A 22,500-nucleotide genomic window follows, 5' to 3' on the forward strand; every position below is an offset into this window, starting at 1 on the left:
TTTTGAGAATTGCATTGAATTGACTTGAACGCTAAAAAAAATTGGGTCGCGACCGAATGAGTGTGGAAAATGGTGGGTCCCAAGACTGTTCCAGTTGAGAACCACTGCAGTAGAGCAGGGGAAGCCATCAATCATGACAACTTGATTAAGACATATGATGAATACCTGTTGTTACGCCACTCTGCACCCCCCATCCCCTGCTCCTGGTGACAACAGCTGAGTGTGGGTGTGAACCTGTCTACACCTGTATGATGTACTGTATCAACCTACAGGCATAGCCATGACCTATGGAAGAAGCCAAGTAATGAAAGTCCACCTGGGAATTTCCACTCCCATTGTCATTGTGACACAGCACAGCACTCCAAAGCACACATTGCTCACTGCATACAACGAGAATGCATTTTTATGCGTGCAGTGGGACAGACGGTACCATGCTCAGGGTACCTCTGTGATGGAAGAGGATGGAAAAGAGCAATGGTTAATTACTGGTTAATTACCCCCAAACTGGCGGTTTGGCAACCCTCGCGCTACGACTCAAACTGCTTAGCCATGATTTCCATGGTCTTGGATATCATATCATATCCATATTGAAGTTTGGCATTGTTTTATAATTCTCTGCTATCTGCTGGAGGTCATATTGGAGCTTCTACTCTATGGTATGCTTCTACGTATAGTAAACCATATGCCATGTGGAAGAAGAATTAGAGCTTGTATTTGTGTGTGTGTGTGTGTGTGTGTGTGTGTGTGTGTGTGTGTGTGTGTGTGTGTGTGTGTGTGTGTGTGTGTGTGTGTGTGTGTGTGTGTGTGTGTGTGTGTGTGTGTGTGTGTGTGTGTGTGTGTGTGTGTGTGTGTGTCTGTGTGTCTGTGTGCAGGTGTGTGTGTACCTTTGTGCCAGGTCTGTCCATACTCTCCTCCTCCACGGATGTTGGCTACAGCCAGAATACCGCCCAGGTGTCTAACGAACAGCAGGTAGGCTGAACTATGAGGAGAAGAGAAGAGAAGAGAAGAGAAGAGAAGAGAAGAGAAGAGAAGAGAAGAGAAGAGAAGAGAAGAGAAGAGAAGAGAAGAGAAGAGAAGAGAAGAGAAGAGAAGAGAAGAGAAGAGAAGAGAAGAGAGATTTTTTACTCATGGTCTTTGAACATCACTCACAACTCACAACATCATTGGGGGTAGCCATCTTTGATGAGATAAAATAGAGTGATTATGGAACAGAGAGAGAGAGAGAGAGAGAGAGAGAGAGAGAGAGAGAGAGAGAGAGAGAGAGAGAGAGAATAGAAAGAGACAGAGAAATAGAGAGAATGAGAGGGGGTAGGGGGTTCTATCATGACATGACCTCCAGACAAACTTGTACTCGGGTTCACAGAGTATTTAATTTTCTTTTTTACACTTCATTAATCACTTCAGGAGGTGCTTGGAGGGAAATTGCTTCTCTGCATTTTGCGTTTAACCCGTCAGATGCAGTCTCAGAGCAGAGGAGCCGACGTGGGATGCTACAGCACTTACAGCAGTGGTTCCCTATCTTCTTTTAATCTCTGATTTCGAACAGGGAAAGCAACCAAACGGAAACTTGTTTTTAGAAAAAGTGTAAACATTCCATTGGTCAACTTCTGGTGAAGTTGAACGTCTCTTTCGACGTTATGACACCCTCTGCGCTACAAACGCTTTTGCCGCTTTTTACAAAGTCAATTACTTCTGGCGTTTTGGTGAGTTTGCGTGGGGCCGTCAGTCTGATTTTGCAAAAGGGGGGTTTTCTACCTACGGAACCGGTTGGGAGAGTCACAGCACATGGTAATGACTCATCTTTAAGCATAGGCTGACTCATACAGGTACTGTAATCAATTAACTTGAAAATGTTGCCAAGTCACCCATTAACACGCCACCGTCTCTTGCTTCCTGTTGCTTACTCACAGATACAGATCCGGCGTTCAGGCTTTTGCCGTGGATCAACCTTGGGCACCACTGTCTCGGTGCGGTATCTTGTGTCAGATGCAGGGTTGCCAGATGAGGCTGATGATTTCCAGTCCAAAAAAATTATAAAATCCCGCCTGGAAGCACCAAATCCCGTCCAATTCAATTGATTTTTATGGCCAAAAATTGGGCGTTTTTTCCTGCAAAATGCCATTTTTACCCGCAGATGGCCATTCTAAGTAGCCCAATTGGGCGGGAAAGCGCCCAATCTTGCAACACCGGTCAGATGTTGTTTTACCGCCACCTGTAGCGACTCATTCAAGCATCAGCTGATGAAGACTCATGAGGGTACTTCTTAATTAGATTGAAAATGTTGCCTGGTCACCACATCACTACCACTTTCTTTTGCTTCCTGTACTGTGCAACTGTACTACAGTACCACCGCATTTGCAGTGGTGTTGAATGGAGGGATCGAAGCCTCCACAGCAGCCGAGCAGTGGACCTCAACCTTTTTTTTATCTTAACCTCATCATAAACCAGCCAATGTCATCTTGACCTCATCGTTAAGCTTTCTGACGCCCCCTTGACCTCACCAGGCTGTAGAGCCCCCGTTGAGAAACACTACCGTAGAGAGACTTACGTATTTCTAGTGGGGTTGAATGGAGAGGTCAAAGCCTTTATAGAGGAAGTCTTACTTTTCAAAAAAAAAAAATGTATATTTTTAGGCGCCTTTTATGCCTTTATTGATAGGATAGTATGAGATGCTGACAGGAAGTGAGTGGGAGGGAAAGATGGGGGAGGATTGGGAAATGACCCCATCCGGACTCGAACCGGCGTCCCCATGGGCATGAAAGCCCAAATGTGGGGCGCTTACCACACAAATACACCGGCCGCAACATGAGCGAGGCGAGCAACGGAAGTAATTGACTTTGCATTGAGTGGCGCGACAAAAGCTATTCAAGAGACTAGAGGCGATTCACGCGACGAGAGCGACAGTTTGTAGTTGAACTCCTGGGAATATTATGCAAATGAGCTATGACGCGGGTCAGTGACCACAGCCAATGGAAATGTTGGAATGCTTGCGTTCTGCTCTTAACGGACATACTCTCGTCGCTTCAATCGCTCGTATCGCTCCTGCTGCACAGAAGTGATTCTCTGTCGCCTGAATCTAGTCGCGGCCGGTGTATTCACCCGGTTAACGCGTTGCGCCACAGCGCCCCCAAGGAAGTCTTACTTCTAAGGGCTGGATGGAGCTCAGTGGTCGAAGCCTTTATGGATGGAGTTGTCAACGCCTTTATAGAGGAAGTCTTACTTGTAGTTCTTGCTAAGTTATAGTGGAGCCTGTAGTGGAGCCTGTTCTTGCTTAGTTATATATCGTAACACATATTTACATTTACTTTCGAGAGGAAGACTCACTTGTAGTGGGGCTGGATGGAGTGGTCGAAGCCTCCATAGCCGTAGAGGAAGACGGGGTGAGAGCCATCCTTCTGGATGCCACGGGCATGCACCAGGAACATGGGGATCTTGGTGCCGTCTTTGCTTGGATAAAATACCTGGGGCACACACAAACACGTGCGCACACACACACACACACATCCAAAGTACACATAACATCATCATACACATACACACACGCAGACACACACACATAACCTTGGTGTAAACGATTGCCAAAGACTATAGCCACAACCTCAAATACAAACTTAGCTGTCTGACTGCGACTGTACGGTGTGTGTGTGTGTGTGTGTGTGTGTGCGTGCGCGCACACGTGTGTGTGTGTGTGTGTGTGTGTGTGTGTGTGTGTGTGTGTGTGTGTGTGTGTGTGTGTGTGTGTGTGTGTGTGTGTGTGTGTGTGTGTGTGTGTGTGTGTGTGTGTGTGTGTGTCATTTACAATAAACGTAAATACTCAACATTTCCTGAACTCCATCATTACAACACCACGACTGCCGGTTACTTTCACCTGTGTGACACATCCATGACTGGCAGGACTACTGCAGTTAGCTGCCATGACAAGGAAGTGCACCTTGTGCAAAACATGCTAATGGGAGTTCGGGAAAACCCCACGTCATGTTTAAGCATATTATGACCAGGGCCGGTTTTTACCAATCAGCAGATTAGGCAATTGCCTGGGGCCCCACTAACAAAATACCCTCTGCAGGGGGCCCCACCACTCAGTTCTGCCATGGCAAATACCAGCAAAACTAAGCGATAAAACACACTCAACTCAACCAAAGTAAAAAGCAACTGGCTGCTCATTCCTTAAGGATTATACAAAATAAAGTGAACAGGACAGCCCTCCAAGTTGTGTGCTTTTATTGCCCGTCCGATGTTTCGCTCTCGACCTTCTTCAGTGTCGGACACCAAAATGACTAACGGGCAATAAAATGACACAACTTGGAGTGCCCTTTACTTTATTTTGGAGTGTCCTTTCTCTATATTTCGCCTAGGGCCCTGACATGCTTAGAACCGCTGCTGATTATGACTAAGTGTTAAAGGCGGGCTTAATGGCAGTTGTTGGGATTGGCAAGTTCCAGTAAGTAAACAAAGGTCAACAGGGAAGTAAGTGTCACCTGACGCTCTCCAGTTGACTGGGCTCCGCCTTGTTACATGAACATTCATCTGGAGCTATGCCGTATGCACATTAAAGACTGGTCAAACACAATTTCAAACTTCTGTGCTACCACAGTTTTTTGACCATAACGTACACAAGCTTCATGTTGGCATAACCTTGCAAAGTGACACCACCATAAGGTGGTCCAAACCGTGATTCCATTGCAAAATACTCTTTTACGCATTTAATATGGCACTTTTGGATTTGAATTGCCATCAAGCTGTATAGATTGCAGAAAAACTGCCGAAAAATAGACACGTTATCGCCACCACATGCTGGATGTCAACGATTCAACGGAAGAATGCAAGAATATTAGGCACCCGGAAAAACACATCCGCCTAATGCTTAAGTCTATTAACAAGCATTTTGCAGTGATAAAAACAAAGTCCTTTTGTGTCATAGCTACGCCGTAGCTGCGTCATAGCCAATACAGTTACTCTACTCTACTCTACTCTACTCTACTCTACTCTACTCTACTCTACTCTACTCTACTCTACTCATAGCTATGTTATAGCTGTGTCGAAGCCCACCTGGCTGGTCTGGTAGTCCTCCTGCTTGATGCCCTTCACCTCCACCTCCCTGAAGACACGCGGCTCTGGGGGACTCTGGCTCAGGTCACAGTGGTAGATGATGCCTAAAAGAGGAGAGGAGAGGAGAGGAGAGGAGAGGAGAGGAGAGGAGAGGTGGAGAGGAGAGGAGAGGAGAGGAGAGGAGAGGAGAGGAGAGGAGAGGAGAGGAGAGGAGAGGAGAGGAGAAAAATAATGAATATGAGGGTGGGAGAGGAGATTTACAGGGAAGGAGAGGACAGGAGAGGAGAGGAGAGAGGGAGGAAAGGAGAGGAGAGGAGAAGAGAGGAGAGAGAGAGAGAGGAGAGGAGAGAGGAGAGGAGAGGAGAGATGAGAGGGAAGCAGAGGAGTAAATGAGGGGAGGAGAGGAGAGATGAGAGGGAAGCAGAGGAGTAAATGAGGGGAGGAGAGGATAGGTGAGGAGGTGGAGAGAAGAGAAGAGAAGAGAAGAGAAGAGAAGAGAAGAGAAGAGAAGAGAAGAGAAGAGAAGAGAAGAGAAGAGAGGAGAGGAGAGGAGAAGAGAGGAGAGGAGAGGAGAGGAGAGGAGAGGAGGAAAAGAATGAATAGGAGAGTGGGAGAGGAGAGGTACAGGGAAGTAGAGGAGTGGAGAGGACAGGAGAGGAGAGGGAAGGAGAGGAGAGGTGGGGAGATGGAGAGAGAGGAGAAGGGAGAGGAGAGGAGAGGAGAGGAGAGGAGAGGAGAGGAGGAGGGAGGGATAGAGAACAGGAGAGGAGAGGAGAGGAGAGAGGAGAGGAGAGGAGAGGAGAAGAGAGGAGAGGAGAGGAGAGAGAGGAGAGAGGAGAGGAGAGGAGAGGAGAGGGGAGGAGAGGAGAGGAGATGAGAAGAGAGGAGAGGTATTGATCATCGGAGATGAAAGCATAGAGGTAGTGTGTGTGTATTTTTTTTCTTTTCATTTTTTACCGTGTAAGTCACAAACACTGCAAAGAAAGGACACATGCAAAGTATGCTTCTTTATGAAGAACTTCACTGATGTAAAACTGGTCTACTGCCCATGTTTCAACCTTAAATACGCACAGGAGAAGTCTTGAGAGCAGAACAAAAAGTAAAGAGCAGCCAGTGGGTTAGCTCAAGGAGAGACTAATAGGCACTAATTACCTATAATTCACTATATTCAGCAATTTTACACTCCAGGAAGTATGCTGACAGAGGCACAACTTCCGCACCGCGTGGAAACCTATCGCCATAAATCTTTTATGCAAGTATGATTTTGACAACTACAAACAAGTGAAATATCACAGACTTTGCAGTACCCGGTAGGCCAACGTTTTTTGGTAACTGAATATAATATTGAGAAGGCCTAGCTTCATTTTATGATTGTTTCCTTTACACGTCTGTCAATAATAATAATAATAATAATAATAATAATAATAATAATAATAATAATAATAATACATTTTATATGGAGCACCTTTCATGAAACTAAAGAAAACTTTGCAAAACAGAATGTTGAAATAGGTAGCCCCTTAATGTGCGTTGTTGCACCAGTGGAGCTCTGTAATAGTCACTGATAGAACTAACCTAACTAACCCATAGTACCACATCACTATGACAGTACACAGAGCCTTCAGAAATGCATTACGACTTGGTCATTGCCATTGTGGCAAAAGCTAATTTAAAACAAGGGCCATGCCTTACTGGGTTAAGTGTGTATGTGTATATGTACAACATATATTACATAATGTAATATATGTTGTATACTCTTATTGTACACAGCTAAACATTGCCCTTTGGCAGTCGTGACATAATGGTATACAGTACTCAATGTTACGTAAGGGTTAACGTTCGGCGAGAAGGTCGCTACCGTGGAATAGCAGCACGACAGAGAGAATCTTTAGACCCCGACGCGGAGCGGAGGGGTCTTGTTCTCTCTGAAGTGCTGCTATTCCACAAAGCGACCGACTCGCCGAAAGTTAACCCGCTTATTATATGGATATACTTAAATGATTCACACACGGCGGGGACATTTCTTTAGACCTATTTAATGTTAAGATTGTTGCTGCGCAAAACAAAACAGTGCCGTTGTGGAACACCGCTAGGCAACAGCTAGGCAGCCAGGACAACAGGTGTTGTCTATCACAGCAGCTGATTAGAGTGACAAAAGACCGGACCCCCTGCGGAGTGATATGAAACATTCGCTTTAGCCACTGACTTGTACAAGCCAGTGGCTTTAGCAGTGAACGTCTTGTTGCCATTGACAGCGGTAGCCAGGACAATGGGCCGTCTATCACAGCAGCTGATTAGAGTCTTGTTGAAAAGTCGCTTTAGCAGTGAAAAGTCTTGTTGCCATTGACAGCGGTCTGTTATAGACCAACCCGTCCGTTATCGAAAAATAACAGACGTCCGAACGTTGGGGAGCCCCGTTGAAATGAATGGAGCATTCGACAGATGACGTCACAACCATATAATAAATTGTAATACTTACCAGTGCATATTTTGTTACACTGTGATAATTGGTTAACCTGGTACTCACGCAATGGTTGTTACCAACCATCTGGAATATTGTCAATCGCTTAGCTCTGGAAAGGTGTGGGTGTGTTCAAAGCAGCTCGAACCTGATTGGAGAATTCACGTGGCTTTTTACAAAATCAGTACTACTTCAACCATTGACTTATATCCCGCCCCGCGATCCCGCCCCGCGATTCTGATTGGACAGGCTGTGAAATATCAGATTCCTTCGGGCTTGTTTAAGATTTCCAGACCCAAGTGCGAGCTCACGAAGATTAACGAAGATGCACGAAGCACGAAGGGTCTGCGTGGAAGCCAGGCTAATAATTGGTAGCCTTACTGATGCAATCCTACAGTTAAAATACAGACTAACACTAGGAACATGATTTTCCTCACAGGCATTTATTACAAGAAATGCACCGGATCCTGATTTTTAGGATCCTGCCGGTTACCGGATCCACTGCTTAAGATCCTGCCTGATCCTACAAAAGGGTTGAAACATATAGTCTACTCGCACACATGGGCCCTTTTTATTACGTTGGCTCAAACTATTTTTTAGACTCATTGGCTTACTGCCACACTGCCTGCAACGGCCGCTTCCAAAGGGCTTTCACTGCATGCAGTTATTGGGGTTGTGAAAGACTGACTGAAAAGCCTAGGCTAGAAATGCACCAGATCCTGATTTTTAGGTAACATGCCGGATACCAGATGCACTGCTTAAGATCCTGCCGGACCCGGATCCTGTGAAAAACCCTATTATTCTGCCGGAACCGAATCCGGATCCGGTGCATCTCTATTTATTACCTCTGCCAAGGAAGTTATATTTTCATTCAAGTTGGTTTGTCTGTCTGTCTGTCTGTCAGCAGGATAACTCAAAAAGTTATGAACAGATTTGGATTAAACTTTGTGGAGTTGTTGGAAATGAGCAAGGATTAAATTGTGGTGGTGACCCGGATCACGAACCGGAACCAGCATTTTTTTTTCAAAGATTCTTTGAAATTGAATTGTAGTACAGGGCGAATTTTGACAGTCCAGTTTCTAACTACAGAAAAAGAAGGCAGGAAGACTTTAAAAATAAAAATAGGGTGTAACTTAGTCAAACAGCTTCCTTGGCGTAGGTCTGCACTGTCTGTGTGCATTTCTAGATTTCTATTTCATTTTATGATCGTTTTTTCCCCATTCTTGGGCCCAGGGGAAAGCAAATGCACCACATCATTCAGTGGAATTACTAATTGCACAACTCAAAACCACATCCAAGATGATTTAACAAAGACCACAGATTATGTAACAGTAACAAGTCTTTACAGACACAAAGAACCATCAAGAGACATTTACACATTTACACACATACACACAAGAACACAGTTACACATACACACACGTACACAGTTACACACACACACACACACACACACACACACACACACACACACACACACACACACACACACACACACACACACACACACACACACACACACACACACACACGCACACGCACACAGACAGCTAAATATGTATTTGAGGTTGTGGCTATTGGTTGTGCATGTGTATGTTTATGATAATGAACACACACCAAATCCATATATCAGGGCTCGCCCTCTCGTCTCCAGTCTCTTTCGGTTTCTGTTCTGTTGTGACTCAAGACATGGGCGTGAGGACACGTGTGAGGCCAGACTCAGGACATGGGCGTGCATGGGGAGGACAGGACACATGACAGGCAGGGGCGGAGCTATAGGGAGGACAGGCAGGGCATTTGCCCTTGGGCCCAGGGCATTCTTGTATTGGTGGTGGGGTCCCTATTATGACCTTGGCAGGCCATATGGGGGGCCCTATAAGTGTTTTGACCTGGGGCCCTGTGCGTAATTGTTCCGCCACAGATGACAGGAACGCCAGTCACCAGAGGGTGATTACTGGAAGACCTGAGAGCTACAAGAAATGGAACCACAATGGAGTGTGGAGAAATCTTTGCTTTCTACATCCTGTATAATCCACTAGAACAGTGATTCTCAAACTGTGGGCCGTGAGCCTTGAACTCGCTTTCTAAATGTCAAAATAGTAGTTGTGGGTGTGGGTGTTGCTGTTGACTATTTATTTGTATTATTGTATTGTTATGGGTCAGAGGTAGGCCCCGAACAGAACTGTGAACATTTCAAGTGGGCCCCAAACTGGAATAGGTTGGGAACCCCTGCACTAGAAATACACATGGGTGCTCCAAACTAATATTAACTCATTGAAATGATTTTACTAGTCTATTATTTCTTTAGCCATGAATTCTTCTTTCATCAGCTGTGTTTTCACACTTTTACACACTTTCCTGTGAAGCATATTGAGTTGCCTATTGTATGTAGTACAGCAGGGGTATTCAATTCATATTTCAATGAGGGCCATTTTTTAAAATTCCTCCCAGTAAAGGGGCCAAACTATATGTATGTATTATGGTTGCAGACTGTCAATGAAAAAAATTTGGGAGACTTCATTGAAGTCCTCCCCCAGAAAATTTAGCATTTCTTAGATGTAATTTCCTGCATTTTAACATCCCCTGTCCCGTTTCAGCATTTGAATAGCCCTGTAGTACAGTATATGAAATGTGGCGCTATATATGACTGAGGTCTTCCTGCATGGTCCGCAACTCTCAGGGTTCAAACTCGCGATCTCGAGGGAAGTCGGGGAAATGTGGCACGCAGAGTTGTCCTGTCATATAATTGTACATAGGCCTACCCTACCATACCGTACCTGGCGTGGTGAAGGAGGTGAACTTGTAGAAGAAGTCTGGGTGCTTCTTCTTGCAGCTGAGCCCCGTCACGGTGCCCACGTCCAGGGGCAGGTCCCGGATCAGCTCCCCCGACGCAAGCTCCCTCAGCTGGAGCACATCCTTCACGTCATGCACGTAGTTCACCAGCAGATGGCGCTGGTTCACACAAGACACCATGCCTGGGGAACGAACACACACACTTGTCCTGTCACAAGCCACCAGAGTATAAAGTGTATAAAGTAGACGTACAGTAGAAGTACTCTTCCAATTGCAATTACAACCCCAGTGGTATGATAGTATATTATTGTGTCAACTTTATAATATCATTCTACTAGTCTTGTAATTACATCTGGAAGTGTTCTTCTACTTGTGCTTTATTCAACTGTGCAAGCCACCATGCCTGGGGAAGACATACACTTGTTTGGTCCCTGTACATATGTATGGTAGATTGTACACACTGTACAGCCGTGCCAATCAATCAGATTGAAAACAACCCACTCTGCCAGTGTACACATGATAAAAAATAATAACATACTGTAGGGCTAATAATAAGAGGACAATGTTGACATGATCTGATGCTGATGATGTCAACTGAATATGACAATATGATAATAATAACAAAATAAATGTAGAAAAAAATATATATATAAATGTTTGAATGAAATGTAAAAAATAACGATAAGGAATGAACAGGAAATTCAAAGAGGGTCAGGGAGCTCAGCTCTGAGACAAAACCAATAAATTACATTTATAGTTATAGCTGACACTTCACAAAATATATAAGGGAACCATTCAGCCAAGCTACGCACCAAAAACCAGAATAAAACTCAGTGAACACAATTACTCATAAATACACACCCATCTGATTTCACCAGCCACAAGATCACCTGCACAGCACCTCAATGCACAACTCTGGTCATTGTTAAAGTCCTAGTTGTGCACGTACACAGACAAAGGTTGCGTGGAATTTAAATTTTGTTCTTCAGCAATTTCCATGGCAAACTGTTAGGTATTGATGGTGCCTATAATTACACTGGAACTCGATGTACCTTGTGGTTATTAGTAAGGCTGTTGTGCTAACCTTTGGCACTGATTACCTAGAAGCAGCATCTGCCAAATACCCCTGCAGGCTTAAAGGTGTACAGACTGTGTAATATTTTTTCAGAAGTATTTTTCCAGAATTCATGCTGCCCACTCACAAATGTTAGCTTCATCAGGAATACTTACCACCACCGTCAAATTCTAAGTATTCATAATGACTGGAAAAATTGCATTTTACATACAACTTCTCCATTGTCTCCGATTCTAAATTTCCAGAAATTGACATTTTTAGCAGCAAAACTTACTGTACTTTGGCCATACTGGTGAATATTAGTTTATTACTCAGTAAATATTCATGAAAATTCATGAATTTGTCAAAAAGCACCAGTTTCAATGAGCAGCATAGTTGCAATACCTACTCTGACAGACCACTATCCTACACAGTGCACCTTTAAAGGAACACTGTGCAGGAAATGGCCAAAAAAGATTCCCCTTTTCACGTATGAAAAATTCATTTTTTCCAGTCATAAATGAATGCTTAGAATTTGATGGTGGTGGTAAGTATTCATGAAAAATGTAACATTAGTGAATGGGTAGCATGAATTCTGCAAAATAAACAGCTACAAATCTCACACAGTGTTCCTTTAAGAAATCTGTCTACCTGTTATGATTCTCTGGAAGTGAGTAGGATGGAGGGGGAGAGAGGATGCCTCCCGGCACTTGGGCATAGCACACCTGCAGGCCCGCTGACAGGGGGGGACAAACGAGTATGTTGTCCCGGGCCCAGGGAGATAGGGGGCCCAGAATTGGGTCCCAATTATATTATATGTGTTGGGTCGGGGGGGCCCCTTTCAGATTACTTTGTCCTGGGCCTAGTAAAAGCTGTCAGCGGCCCTGTACACCTGTGTTACGTAAGCACACCACACCACTGGCTGCCATTCTTTGTTTGCTTGCTTGGCCTGAGGAGAAGCAGTCCTTTTCTTCTTCTGCTTTTCTTTCTGAGATTTATGAGCCCATTATGTCTCACACTGGCAATAAGGCATACAGGGCGGTACATAGAGTACAAGTATTGTACATACTGAATATATTTAAATGCATGTGTGTGTGCGTGTGTGTGTGTGTGTGTGTGTGTGTGTGTGTGTGTGTGTGTGTGTGTGTGTGTGTGTGTGTGTGTGTGTGTGTGTGTGTGTGTGTGTGTTTGTTTGTTTTTTGCTGGCCTGCAGAAAAGTTTGGATCAACTGACCGATGTTTTGATTTCTTTTGATTGTTGTTTTAGTGATTCATTGATTGATTCACTTTCTCTTTCACAAACACACAAACACACACACACAAGCACACACACACACACACACACACACACACACACACACACACACACACACACACACACACACACACACACACACACACACACACACACACACACACACACACATCTGGGGTTCACCTACTCTTCGTCATCTTCCTCTCTCGTTTCGGGTCAAAAACAAGTCAATAGCCTGCTATCACTTCCAGTATACAAGTCTTTCTCCACGCCTCAGCTGCAGTCCAACATCCAGTCAGAGCATTTGAGTGTGTGTGTGTGTGTGTGTGTGTGTGTGTGTGTGTGTGTGTGTGTGTGTGTGTGTGTGTGTGTGTGTGTGTGTGTGTGTGTGTGTGTGTGTGTGTGTGTGTGTGTGTGTGTGTGTGACATACGGTAATCGGCAGCTATTCAGTCTCTTATTTAGGGAAGCTTACAGGGGAGACAAAGAGGTCAGTTGTCCAGTTGAGCCCAGATTTCAGATGTTATTACACTGTATGTATTGGATTGGGGGGGGGGGGGGGTTCAGATGACTTTGCCCTGGCTGCACTACAAGCCAGTGGTGTTTTTCTCGAAAGCATAGCTGTTAGCTAGTTAGCAATTTGCCTAGTTGCCAATGGGAAATGGCAGTGCAAACAGCAACAAAGTAGCTAATGATGAAGTTAACAACTATGGTTTCGAGAAATGCATCCCAGTGTTGCTGAATAGGCAGCGTGTTCTTGACAGGGGCCTGGGGCGAGGAACCCAGCCAGACAGGTTGTAGACATGCGGTAGCAGTGTGTGTAGCTAGTCAGTCTCACATGAGGCTCTCAGCAGCTCAGCACTTTGTTGGGAAAGTCCGGGCAGCATGATTCAAAGCATGTAAGAACAGGCGGGGTGAAAGATCTGATTTTTTTTTTCCTGCCAACACTGTAAATCTTAAACATCATTAAAATCCTAATGCTTTCCAGGTAAACTATTGCTCCTCTTGAACTATTGAACCTCCAAAAGCAGCACAGTCTGGAAATGTAGCGTACAGTACAGGGGTACCATAAATTTAAACGAATGCCCTGGAAGTGTACTAGGGCTGTGTTATGTTCACTCAGGTTCAGACCAGATTACGGTAAGTGATTGTGGTCTGTGTTTCTCCAAGGTAGCTCGACAGCCCCCTTACAGGAGCGTTTAAGAGCCCTTGGGGGGGCGTTGAAAAGAATAAAACTGAGAGGGGGCGGTGCTTACAGTTAGCCTATTCTTTATGACTTTTTAACTCTGTTTTATTTTATTTTTGTTTTTCAATCTGTTTATGTGTCTTGTTTTCTTATTGCGTCTGTACAGTGTCCTTGAGTGTTTTGAACGGCGCTTTTAAAGAATCTAACAAAGTGGAGAGATCGTGTATCTCTATAAGTATCAGAATGATATCTACTTACTTAGTGTTGTCTTCACTTTAATTCCTCAAATTATTGTATTCCAATTGTGCACTTTCTGAGAGAGTCATCAGTGTCTTTACATTTAATTAATAGCTGCGAGTACATAAAATGCCTTTTTTTGTTGTTTTTATTATTTCGATGGAAGATTGTGATAAATTGGAATTGAGATTTTGTATTTAAAAATCGTGATATTAAATTTCTGCCTTACTGCCCACCCCTACTTTTAAATAAAATGTATAAATATTTTTATTATCACTATAGAACTTACCCAGGACATCTTTGGGGTGTTCGGGGAGCAGGCTGGTCCACTGGGCCGGGTCGGGCTTGGCCAGGTCGATGTTGATGAGGCGGTAGCGTGGCGCCTGCAGGTTGGTGCGGAAGGTGAAGACGGTGCCCTCGTTGGTGACGTAGGAGTACTGCGCCTCGAAGTTATCCACCAGCTTCACCCAGGGAAGCAGTCCTGATAAGGGATGTAAAATAATAATCAATGCTCCTACAGCCGGCGATCTGATTAATCGATTCGTCCACAGGATAATCTAAGGCATTGCGATAACACTTTTAATCTATGGTCTCTTTTTGTGTGTTTCAACATGAAATAGTATGCACCTGCACTGCACATACTCATCTATTTAATCTATTGTTCTTTAACAGTTGAATGTGCTATGAGTCATTTCAGCAAAAACTTGAGCTGTTCAGCTGCATGATGTGGAATGGTACAATGGCAGCAATGGTATCTACTAAACTTCTACTTCCGAGGGCCATGGTGGCTCAGGTGGTAGAGGTGCCGTTCAGGAACCAGAAAGCTGCAGGTTCGAGCCCCACTCCGCCTGGCCCCATCGATGTGTCCTTGAGCAAGATACTTAACCCCAAGTTACTCTTGGTGGTAGGGTGGTACCCTGCATGGCGGCCACTGCCATCGGTGTGTGAATGAGAGGGTGAATGTGAGGCATACAATGTAAAGCGCTTGGAATGCTTGAAGGAGTGGAAAGGCACTATGCAGTCCATTTACCTAACATAAGTATGCCAGTAGTAATGCATTTAATCCAGCCAGCCATGGGACCAACCTGTGATGCCATTGGGCAGCTGCTGAAGGTCACAGTACCACAGCCGGTTGACTGGCTCACAACCCTCAGTGATGGACAGCACAGCATAGCGGCCATCATCAGAAACCTGAGAGAGAGAGTTAAAGAGAGTGAGTGAGTGAGTGAGTGAGTGAGAGAGAGAGTAAGGTGAGTGAGTGAAAGAGTGAGTGAGTGAATGAGTGAGAAAGAAGGTATTGTTGATTAAAGGTAAGGTAAGGTAAGGTAATCAAGGACTGATTAATGCACAGGCCTACAGGGGCCTGAGAGGGCCAAGGGGGCCCTGAATACCAAGCCTGCCCACTACAAAAAAGAAAACACTTCATTATTGGCCAACATTTGTGTCCCACTGTCCTCATATTGGTTCTTAAATACTTTTAACTACTGTATGTCTAATTTTCCCTGGGAGAAACCCCAAAGCTTTGGGCATAGAAATAATGACAAAACAAGGCTTCAGTACTCGTGTTATTAGCGGGTATTTTGAAATTTAAAAAAGTCCATTTAACATTATCAAGTTATACCATCATGGGTGCCGCTAGAAGGAGGAAAGGTGTTACAGATTCTAAGGGCCCAGGCACTGACCGCACCTACAGGGCCCCTTAAAAATTCGAATCTTTCATGGGGCCCAAAATTTCTGCCGGCACCCCAGTTCATCATGAGTCTCAAAAGTGCTTCTAATTTGAAACATTTTCAATTGCGCTTAAAGTTTTCGAAAACTTACAAACTATGTATGTACTATGTTTGGAACAGCCGTTACGGACTAAAAAGAAAAGGGACGGCTAACTATCTACATTACGGTGTCTGGAAAAGTTGAGAAAATTGTGAATGAAAATGCTACAGGACTAACAGCTTCAGTACACCACAATGACTGCACAGACCAAGATATCACTCTAGTGAATTGGGATCCAAGGCTAATGAATGGTGGCATAGGTGGTGACTAACACTTCATCTGCGTTGTAGTCTTTCACCACAGATATGTATCTGTCAAATTTGACAGCTTTACAGATCACTTCTTTGATTAAAAACTCTTCTTTGATTATTGTGCAACAGAGTTCACAAGAACTCTTGGCCACACCGTTTGAATTTTTCCTTCAAAGCACCCCGATTGCCTCAGAGCCGAATTCCAACGCAATGCGCAACTGGAGGAGCATGCTATGTTCACCTCAACGATGGTGGTCTGGTTTTTCTCAGAAACACAATACATGAGACAAAACACTAAAAAAAAAAACCACCCACTGCACGTTGTGGAATTTCACCAGAACCGTAATTTCACTACAAGCTGTAACCTTGGTTATGGCTTTGCATGTGACAAATAAACTACTCAAACTCACTAGAAATGTTTGGGGGCGATTGGTAATGTCAACATGGCGTGTGCTTGCACATCTTCCACCTTTCTGGCAAACTGAGCCTACTGAGCTACACTGTCATAGATCCAATCATCTCACAAGCATACTGCTCATGCACAGTTGAAAAATATAGAGAAATAGCTGCCTGGAATAGCTTCCCCGAGGCATCGCTAAGATGGCCACCAAGTAAAGGGACTTATACAGACGGACTTTGGTTTTCTTCTTCGAGAAAAGCCTCATCCCTCCATTATTCTGTATATCAATGTGCACTTCTAGTAGTCTGGTCCAGACCATCCCATAACATTACCATTTCATTTTGTATTCATGGTCTGGGGGTTGTTTGATCTGACGTGATTGCAGGAAGCGCAAAGGAAATTTTCTGAAAAATCAGGATAAGTTGTTGAACTAACATGTCTGACGTCTATCTTTGGCTATGTAGGACCTGTCATGTCTTGTCTGACAGAACATCCTACCGTAGGATAAAATTACAATGTAGGACCGCTTGTCAGAACACCGGCCCAATCGTGCCGCTCAACAGAAAGTAGGTACCAGACCTAGTGCGGAGCCAAGTCTCTTAGCGGAAGTACGTAGGATGGTGCGCGAGTCTACACTTCTAGTACAGCTAGAAAGATTTCACATAGTCTTTCATGTTTTGTCTTTTTTCACACCGTATCTGCTCTGTCAATAGACCATGCACTAGCATTTCAATCTACAGTATCCTTATGGAAAATCCAGAGATCAAAACCTTGCTTGTCTCTTCTGTTCTAAAAAAAAAGCAACAGTGTGCACATCACTCGGTTTCAGATGCTCATTTGGCCATGCTCCCAATACAATTCATTTGGATGTCCAATCTAAGAACCAAACGCCCCCTTGGCTCTTAACAAATAACCATTCAGGAATCAGTAACAGCCTTTATAGTTTCCAAAAAATCATGTTAATAATATTTCTGGATTGTTTTTTTTATCTCAGGCAGAAGAAACACCCTTGAATAGTCAGGTTGTACGGCCCATAGGAAGGTCCAGGCTGGCACTTTTACAGTAGGTTTTTTACGTTTATTGAGTTTAACATGTTTATATAAAGCTTATAGATGCATTTTTAGGTCTAACTGCACCCGGTTTTTCTTCACTTTTTGTGGAGTTGAACGTGTTACTAACACAGAATCATCTTTCTCTGTTGTGTGTGTGAATGCGTGCGTGTCTGTGTTGCACTTACTAACACGAATCCCGGACAATTGGCGCCGTGCGGCAGCCTCCAGAGCTGGTGTGTGAATGTGGGTGTATGCGTGTATGTGTATTTTGAAAGCGCTTTGAGACTACTTTTGTTGTGATATTGTGCTATATAAATACAGATTGTATTGTTCGAAGAGGGGATGGCTGCGCTTCAGCCTTGGTGGTGCTCACAGTCGACTCTGAGGAAGGTGCAGGTGCGCCGAAATCGTCAGTCATTTTGTGCACCAAAATAATTTTTAAAAACTCTAAAAAAAGTTGCTAAGTGCTCCAGTCATCCCTGGGTCTAGTCACTCTGAAGTAGCCCAGCTTGTCTTGATACAGATTGTATTGTATTGTATTGTATTGTAGGAGCAACTTATTTTTTCCCCTTCCTAATGCCTGCCTGCAAAACCAAGAGGAATAGATGCAGTTGCATCCCCTCTGCTATTAAAACACTGAACATCACATGAGTCCTACTTTTAGGGGTTTAGCCCTGTTTTTTATAGATGTATTCATACATGTATTTGTTTATTTACTCTCTTCTAGATCCTTGTTTGGAGCACTTGTCTGCTTGTCATGTTCTGTTTTTGTTGTCCTTGATTTGTTTTGCTACTGTCCTTTGTCACTGTCATTAGTTTTGTGTTGTTTGTGCAAGCTTTTATTTTGACAGATGTCAGTACTGTGTTGTCTGTGTAAGCTTTTGCTACTTTTACCTGCAACCAAATCTACGAGTATAAATAAAGTCACCTTACCTTACCTTCCATACATGCAACACTATGAAACTTCCACACCCTGCAACTTCCACACCATGCAACTTCCACGGGAAATTACGATAAGATATGATACGATACAATGTAATACGATACGATAGGACTTTATTGCCTTTATTGTTTTCCCTGAAATTCAGTTTGCATCCAAAGTGTTAATGTGTGGGTGATCAATGGAAGATTGCCCAGACCTTACAAGGACCAGAAAATAGGGCACCAAATGAGTGGCTCCTATATGTAATTGACAAAAGCCTGAGTTAATATAGCTATTACCGTCACACCACTGTGCCATTTGGGGTGGTCCGGAAACTCTGCCACCAGGATGTCCTCTGATTGGTTGGTGCCGATCACATGGTAGTAAAGCTTCTGGTTGAGGTTTGAGGTTGTCTCCGTGCCTGCAAAGAACATGGTTTCATGTGCATTGGCCGGAAATATAATGTCAATGCTTTTTTGTTTGCATGTGCAAATTTTAGATTAGATTGGATGTTTTAATTTTATGAGTAGCATGAGTATGACTTTATATATTGTCTCATAGCAAGTTATCATAGTCAATATTTCTGCGTTGTCATATTTGTCTGTGCATTATATCATTTTTTAAAATCTATTGACGAGTGACATACCGTCCGCCTTCCCGTCCTGGGGTGGGTAGCAGGTGCATTATATTATTTTTCAAAAGACAGTTACGTAAATCGCTGAAGCTAAGACACTGAAGAGGGCTTAGACGAAAACGTCTGTCTGTCATGCAAAACCCACTAGAATAAAATACAAGAATCACACCGAGAGTGCGGCTTTTCTACTAAACAATCACAAAAAAAGTTAAATCACGGCCCTGCCGTTGCCAACCGGTGGGGCACTCGGCTGCCATGCGGCTGACCCGGGTTCGATTCCCGGCCCGGGTCCTTTACGACCCCTCCCCGTCTCTCTCCCCATTCGCTTCCTGTCTACCTCTCATACTGTCCAGGACATAGTATAAGTCTAAAAAGACCCACCCCCCCACAAAAAAAATCTAAAAAAGTTAAATCACAGTTTTGAAGACATACCGTCGGCCTTCCCATCCTGTGGTGGGTAGCAGTTGTAGAAGACGCCCTTGGCATCATGCGTCCAGGCCAGACAGCTGAACTTGACCCTCTCCAGCACGTCGGGCAGCGGGCTCAGGTCGTCCGCCTTCAGGAAGCGCACCGTCACCCAGTCCGAACCGCTGGAGCTCAGGCCATACGCAAAGTACTCACACTCCTCAGACAAGCGCCCCACTGTGGGATAGACACATGGATAGGGTGGGGTACTTATTATTAGAAACCCCAACTCCATAGAAGTTGGGATGCAAGCTTAATTGTGAATAATAACAAAATACTGCATTTTCAAAAAGTCTGGTTCTGACATTAGTTGGAGAATGGTACAAAGAAAACATATCAGCCATCAAAACTGACCAAAATTATTGTTTTGGGGGACATTCATGAATATATAAATCCAATGCATCTCAAAAGAGTTGGGACGGGGACACGCAAATGTCGAGGAAGACTAAAAACAAAACAAAGAACAACACTTAACAGTTAATAGCATTAACCGATGAGATGATTTTATATAAAAACAGTGTTGATTCCTATCTTGGACATGATTTCACCAGCTTAAATGGTAGGTGTATTCCTTGTCATGTTTTGCAATGTTTTCCTTTCTGTAGTGCTTACAGTGTGACAGGTCTTGACCAAAAGCCAGCCATTTTATGTCCTGCTGGTCCTTATGTTGGAGTTAAACTGTTAAAACATAGTAGAGAATGCAATTTGTCCTTACTATGTGTCAGTAATCGAAGATCTCCCTTCAAAATATAATGCACGAACGGCTTTTCATGCTGTTTAAAACCCATTTATTTCATTCAGTACTGTATTCAATTCTACAGGTGAGTTAGAACAGCTTAACCAATGTACTACTGCACCCCCATGCCATCATGGAGGCTGACTTTTGAAGTTAGCACTAACACAACTTGCATGGTCAATTTTCACTGTAGCACAGGATGTGCAAGACTATTATTTTCAAAAAGAATTGACTTCTGCAACCTCTGCTGAGTTCTGTAAGCAAAGGACAGTTTCCCATGTCGTCTGGGTCTATTTCAAGTGAGCTCAGGTGGATAGTGGAACGTTAAACCCCTCTATCATTTGCACATATGAAGCGTCCTTAAAATGGTCAAGTTTTCACTAGCTGTAATTCTCGGAGTGCTAGAGTGAGACTACAGCCAATATATATTTCATGATGGCATGAACCTATACAATGATTTTAATGACAAAAAGATCTCTTATATACACTCAATCACGGTAAATCAATGGAATTCAAAACTCTATGTAATAACTATGGTAATTGTTCCCTTTGCATCTTTAATTCTGAGTGACTCAGCCTCTCCGTGATTGTCTTATACCTGGACACTCAAATTGTTCATCAGTACAATTCATTGTGAAATGTTCTTCCTTGTTGTTTTTTCTTATTTGGATGTTCATAACATTTCACGGATCCCCGTCCCAACTTATTTGAGACGTTTTGCAGTCATCACATTAGAAATGAGTACATATGTCTAGCCTGGTGAACCAGCGCCACCCGCTGAACGGCAAAATGTTTTGTCTACGGGTGGGTCTGGCCTCGCATAATGATTCAATGAAGCCAGAATGCCATGAATCTGGCAAACCAATTACAACGCAAAGATGTGTTTTGAATCAAAGCGGGCAGGGTTTTGAGGGAAGGTTGTTCTCATCAACAATCTTCGGAATTTATTATGCATCGAGGCCAGACTAAATTAGACATCCACATTTAGTCTGGTTTATCAGGCTAACATATGTCCCCTAAAACAATATTTTTTCTCGGTTTTAACACTTGATATGTTGTCTTTTCACATGGAATCCTGCTACATGCTCCCAGACCTAGTAGTGGAGCTCACGAAGCTGTGCGGAGCTACAGGTCAGGCAAGAGCCAGGCAACAAGTCACCATGTATTCTATGCACAATTTTGAAAACTACTTTTGGTCATAAATCAATGACCTCTCTACATTGCTATGCATGTCCCCCTTTGCCAATCACGTTCAACAAAACATAGTAGGCCTACTGGTTCTCGTTAGGGGCAAAAACTTTTTATTTTCACATAATATTTTCACTACCAAATGCAGCTAATGGACTATAATATATGTACAGTTGACATGTCATTGCAAGTCAAAACTGTCAATTCCAAGCTAAGTCACAAGTCATTTCTAATTTTGCCAGGTCAAGTCAGGTCAATTCGTGACTCAAGTCCAAGTCACAAGACCATTTTTCTGCAGGGAGAACTTTGTGCCGGTGATAATTTATGCTGCAGAGGACGAGTGGACGAGTTGAAGATGTTGAGTGAGCTTGTGTGAGATGCCTGATACAATTGTGTTGCAGTATGCGTCAATGTGAGGTGTTACTAAACTCTTCAGTTGAGTGTTGAAATATGCCATATATCTCCACTGCAACTGACAACTGACAAACTAAGTGCGTATGCACTGATGCAGGTGTGCTGAGAAATGGGTGACAGACGGGCAGATGGGGTGGAGTTTTGAAAGTGAGTTGTTTGGTGCATCGTGGAGTTGGACAATGTGACAAATGTGAGAATTTGTTTAACCCAGTGTTTCTCAACTGGGGTGCCCGGAAACATGGCTGATGGTATGAGAAATTGACCTAAATAAATCAATAAATTATGTAATAATAAATTAGTCTAAATTAATAAAGTAATGCTTAGTTAGTGGAATCTTTCATCTACCATTTACCACACAATAATACACAATAATAATAGTATAATTGTTAATAATAAACAATGGTGTGGCAGTCAGTCGTCAGATTGGAACCTTGGTGATCTGCGTTTTGTTGGCAGGGTAACTGCTCGCCTTTGCAACAACATCCCATGTACTGTATTGTTAGAGCCGGTGTTTAACAGTCTTGTTAAAACTGAGCCAAACATTTTAACAAGGTGAGGGCGGCCATCTTGGACGGTTAACACAGAGCAGCAATAATATCACGGGAGATGATAACACCACATACTGAACCACAGTAG

General features: G+C 43.6%; 1 protein-coding gene across 1 annotated transcript in view; it reads right to left on the reverse strand.

Moving 5' to 3' along the window:
- LOC134436384 (prolyl endopeptidase-like) overlaps nt 1-22,500 on the reverse strand; it is a 48,868-nt gene that overhangs the window by 20,959 nt on the left and 5,409 nt on the right. Inside the window, exons 5-12 of the mRNA XM_063185569.1 lie at nt 19,494-19,703; nt 18,727-18,848; nt 15,118-15,223; nt 14,322-14,513; nt 10,288-10,485; nt 5,050-5,153; nt 3,325-3,461; nt 885-979 (exon numbers count right to left, since the gene is read on the reverse strand). Of these exons, the coding sequence (XP_063041639.1) occupies nt 885-979; nt 3,325-3,461; nt 5,050-5,153; nt 10,288-10,485; nt 14,322-14,513; nt 15,118-15,223; nt 18,727-18,848; nt 19,494-19,703 (1,164 nt within the window). The remainder of the gene's footprint in view (nt 1-884; nt 980-3,324; nt 3,462-5,049; nt 5,154-10,287; nt 10,486-14,321; nt 14,514-15,117; nt 15,224-18,726; nt 18,849-19,493; nt 19,704-22,500) is intronic.

Source organism: Engraulis encrasicolus, chromosome 20 (genome assembly GCF_034702125.1).
Source record: "Engraulis encrasicolus isolate BLACKSEA-1 chromosome 20, IST_EnEncr_1.0, whole genome shotgun sequence".
NCBI lineage: Eukaryota > Metazoa > Chordata > Actinopteri > Clupeiformes > Engraulidae > Engraulis > Engraulis encrasicolus.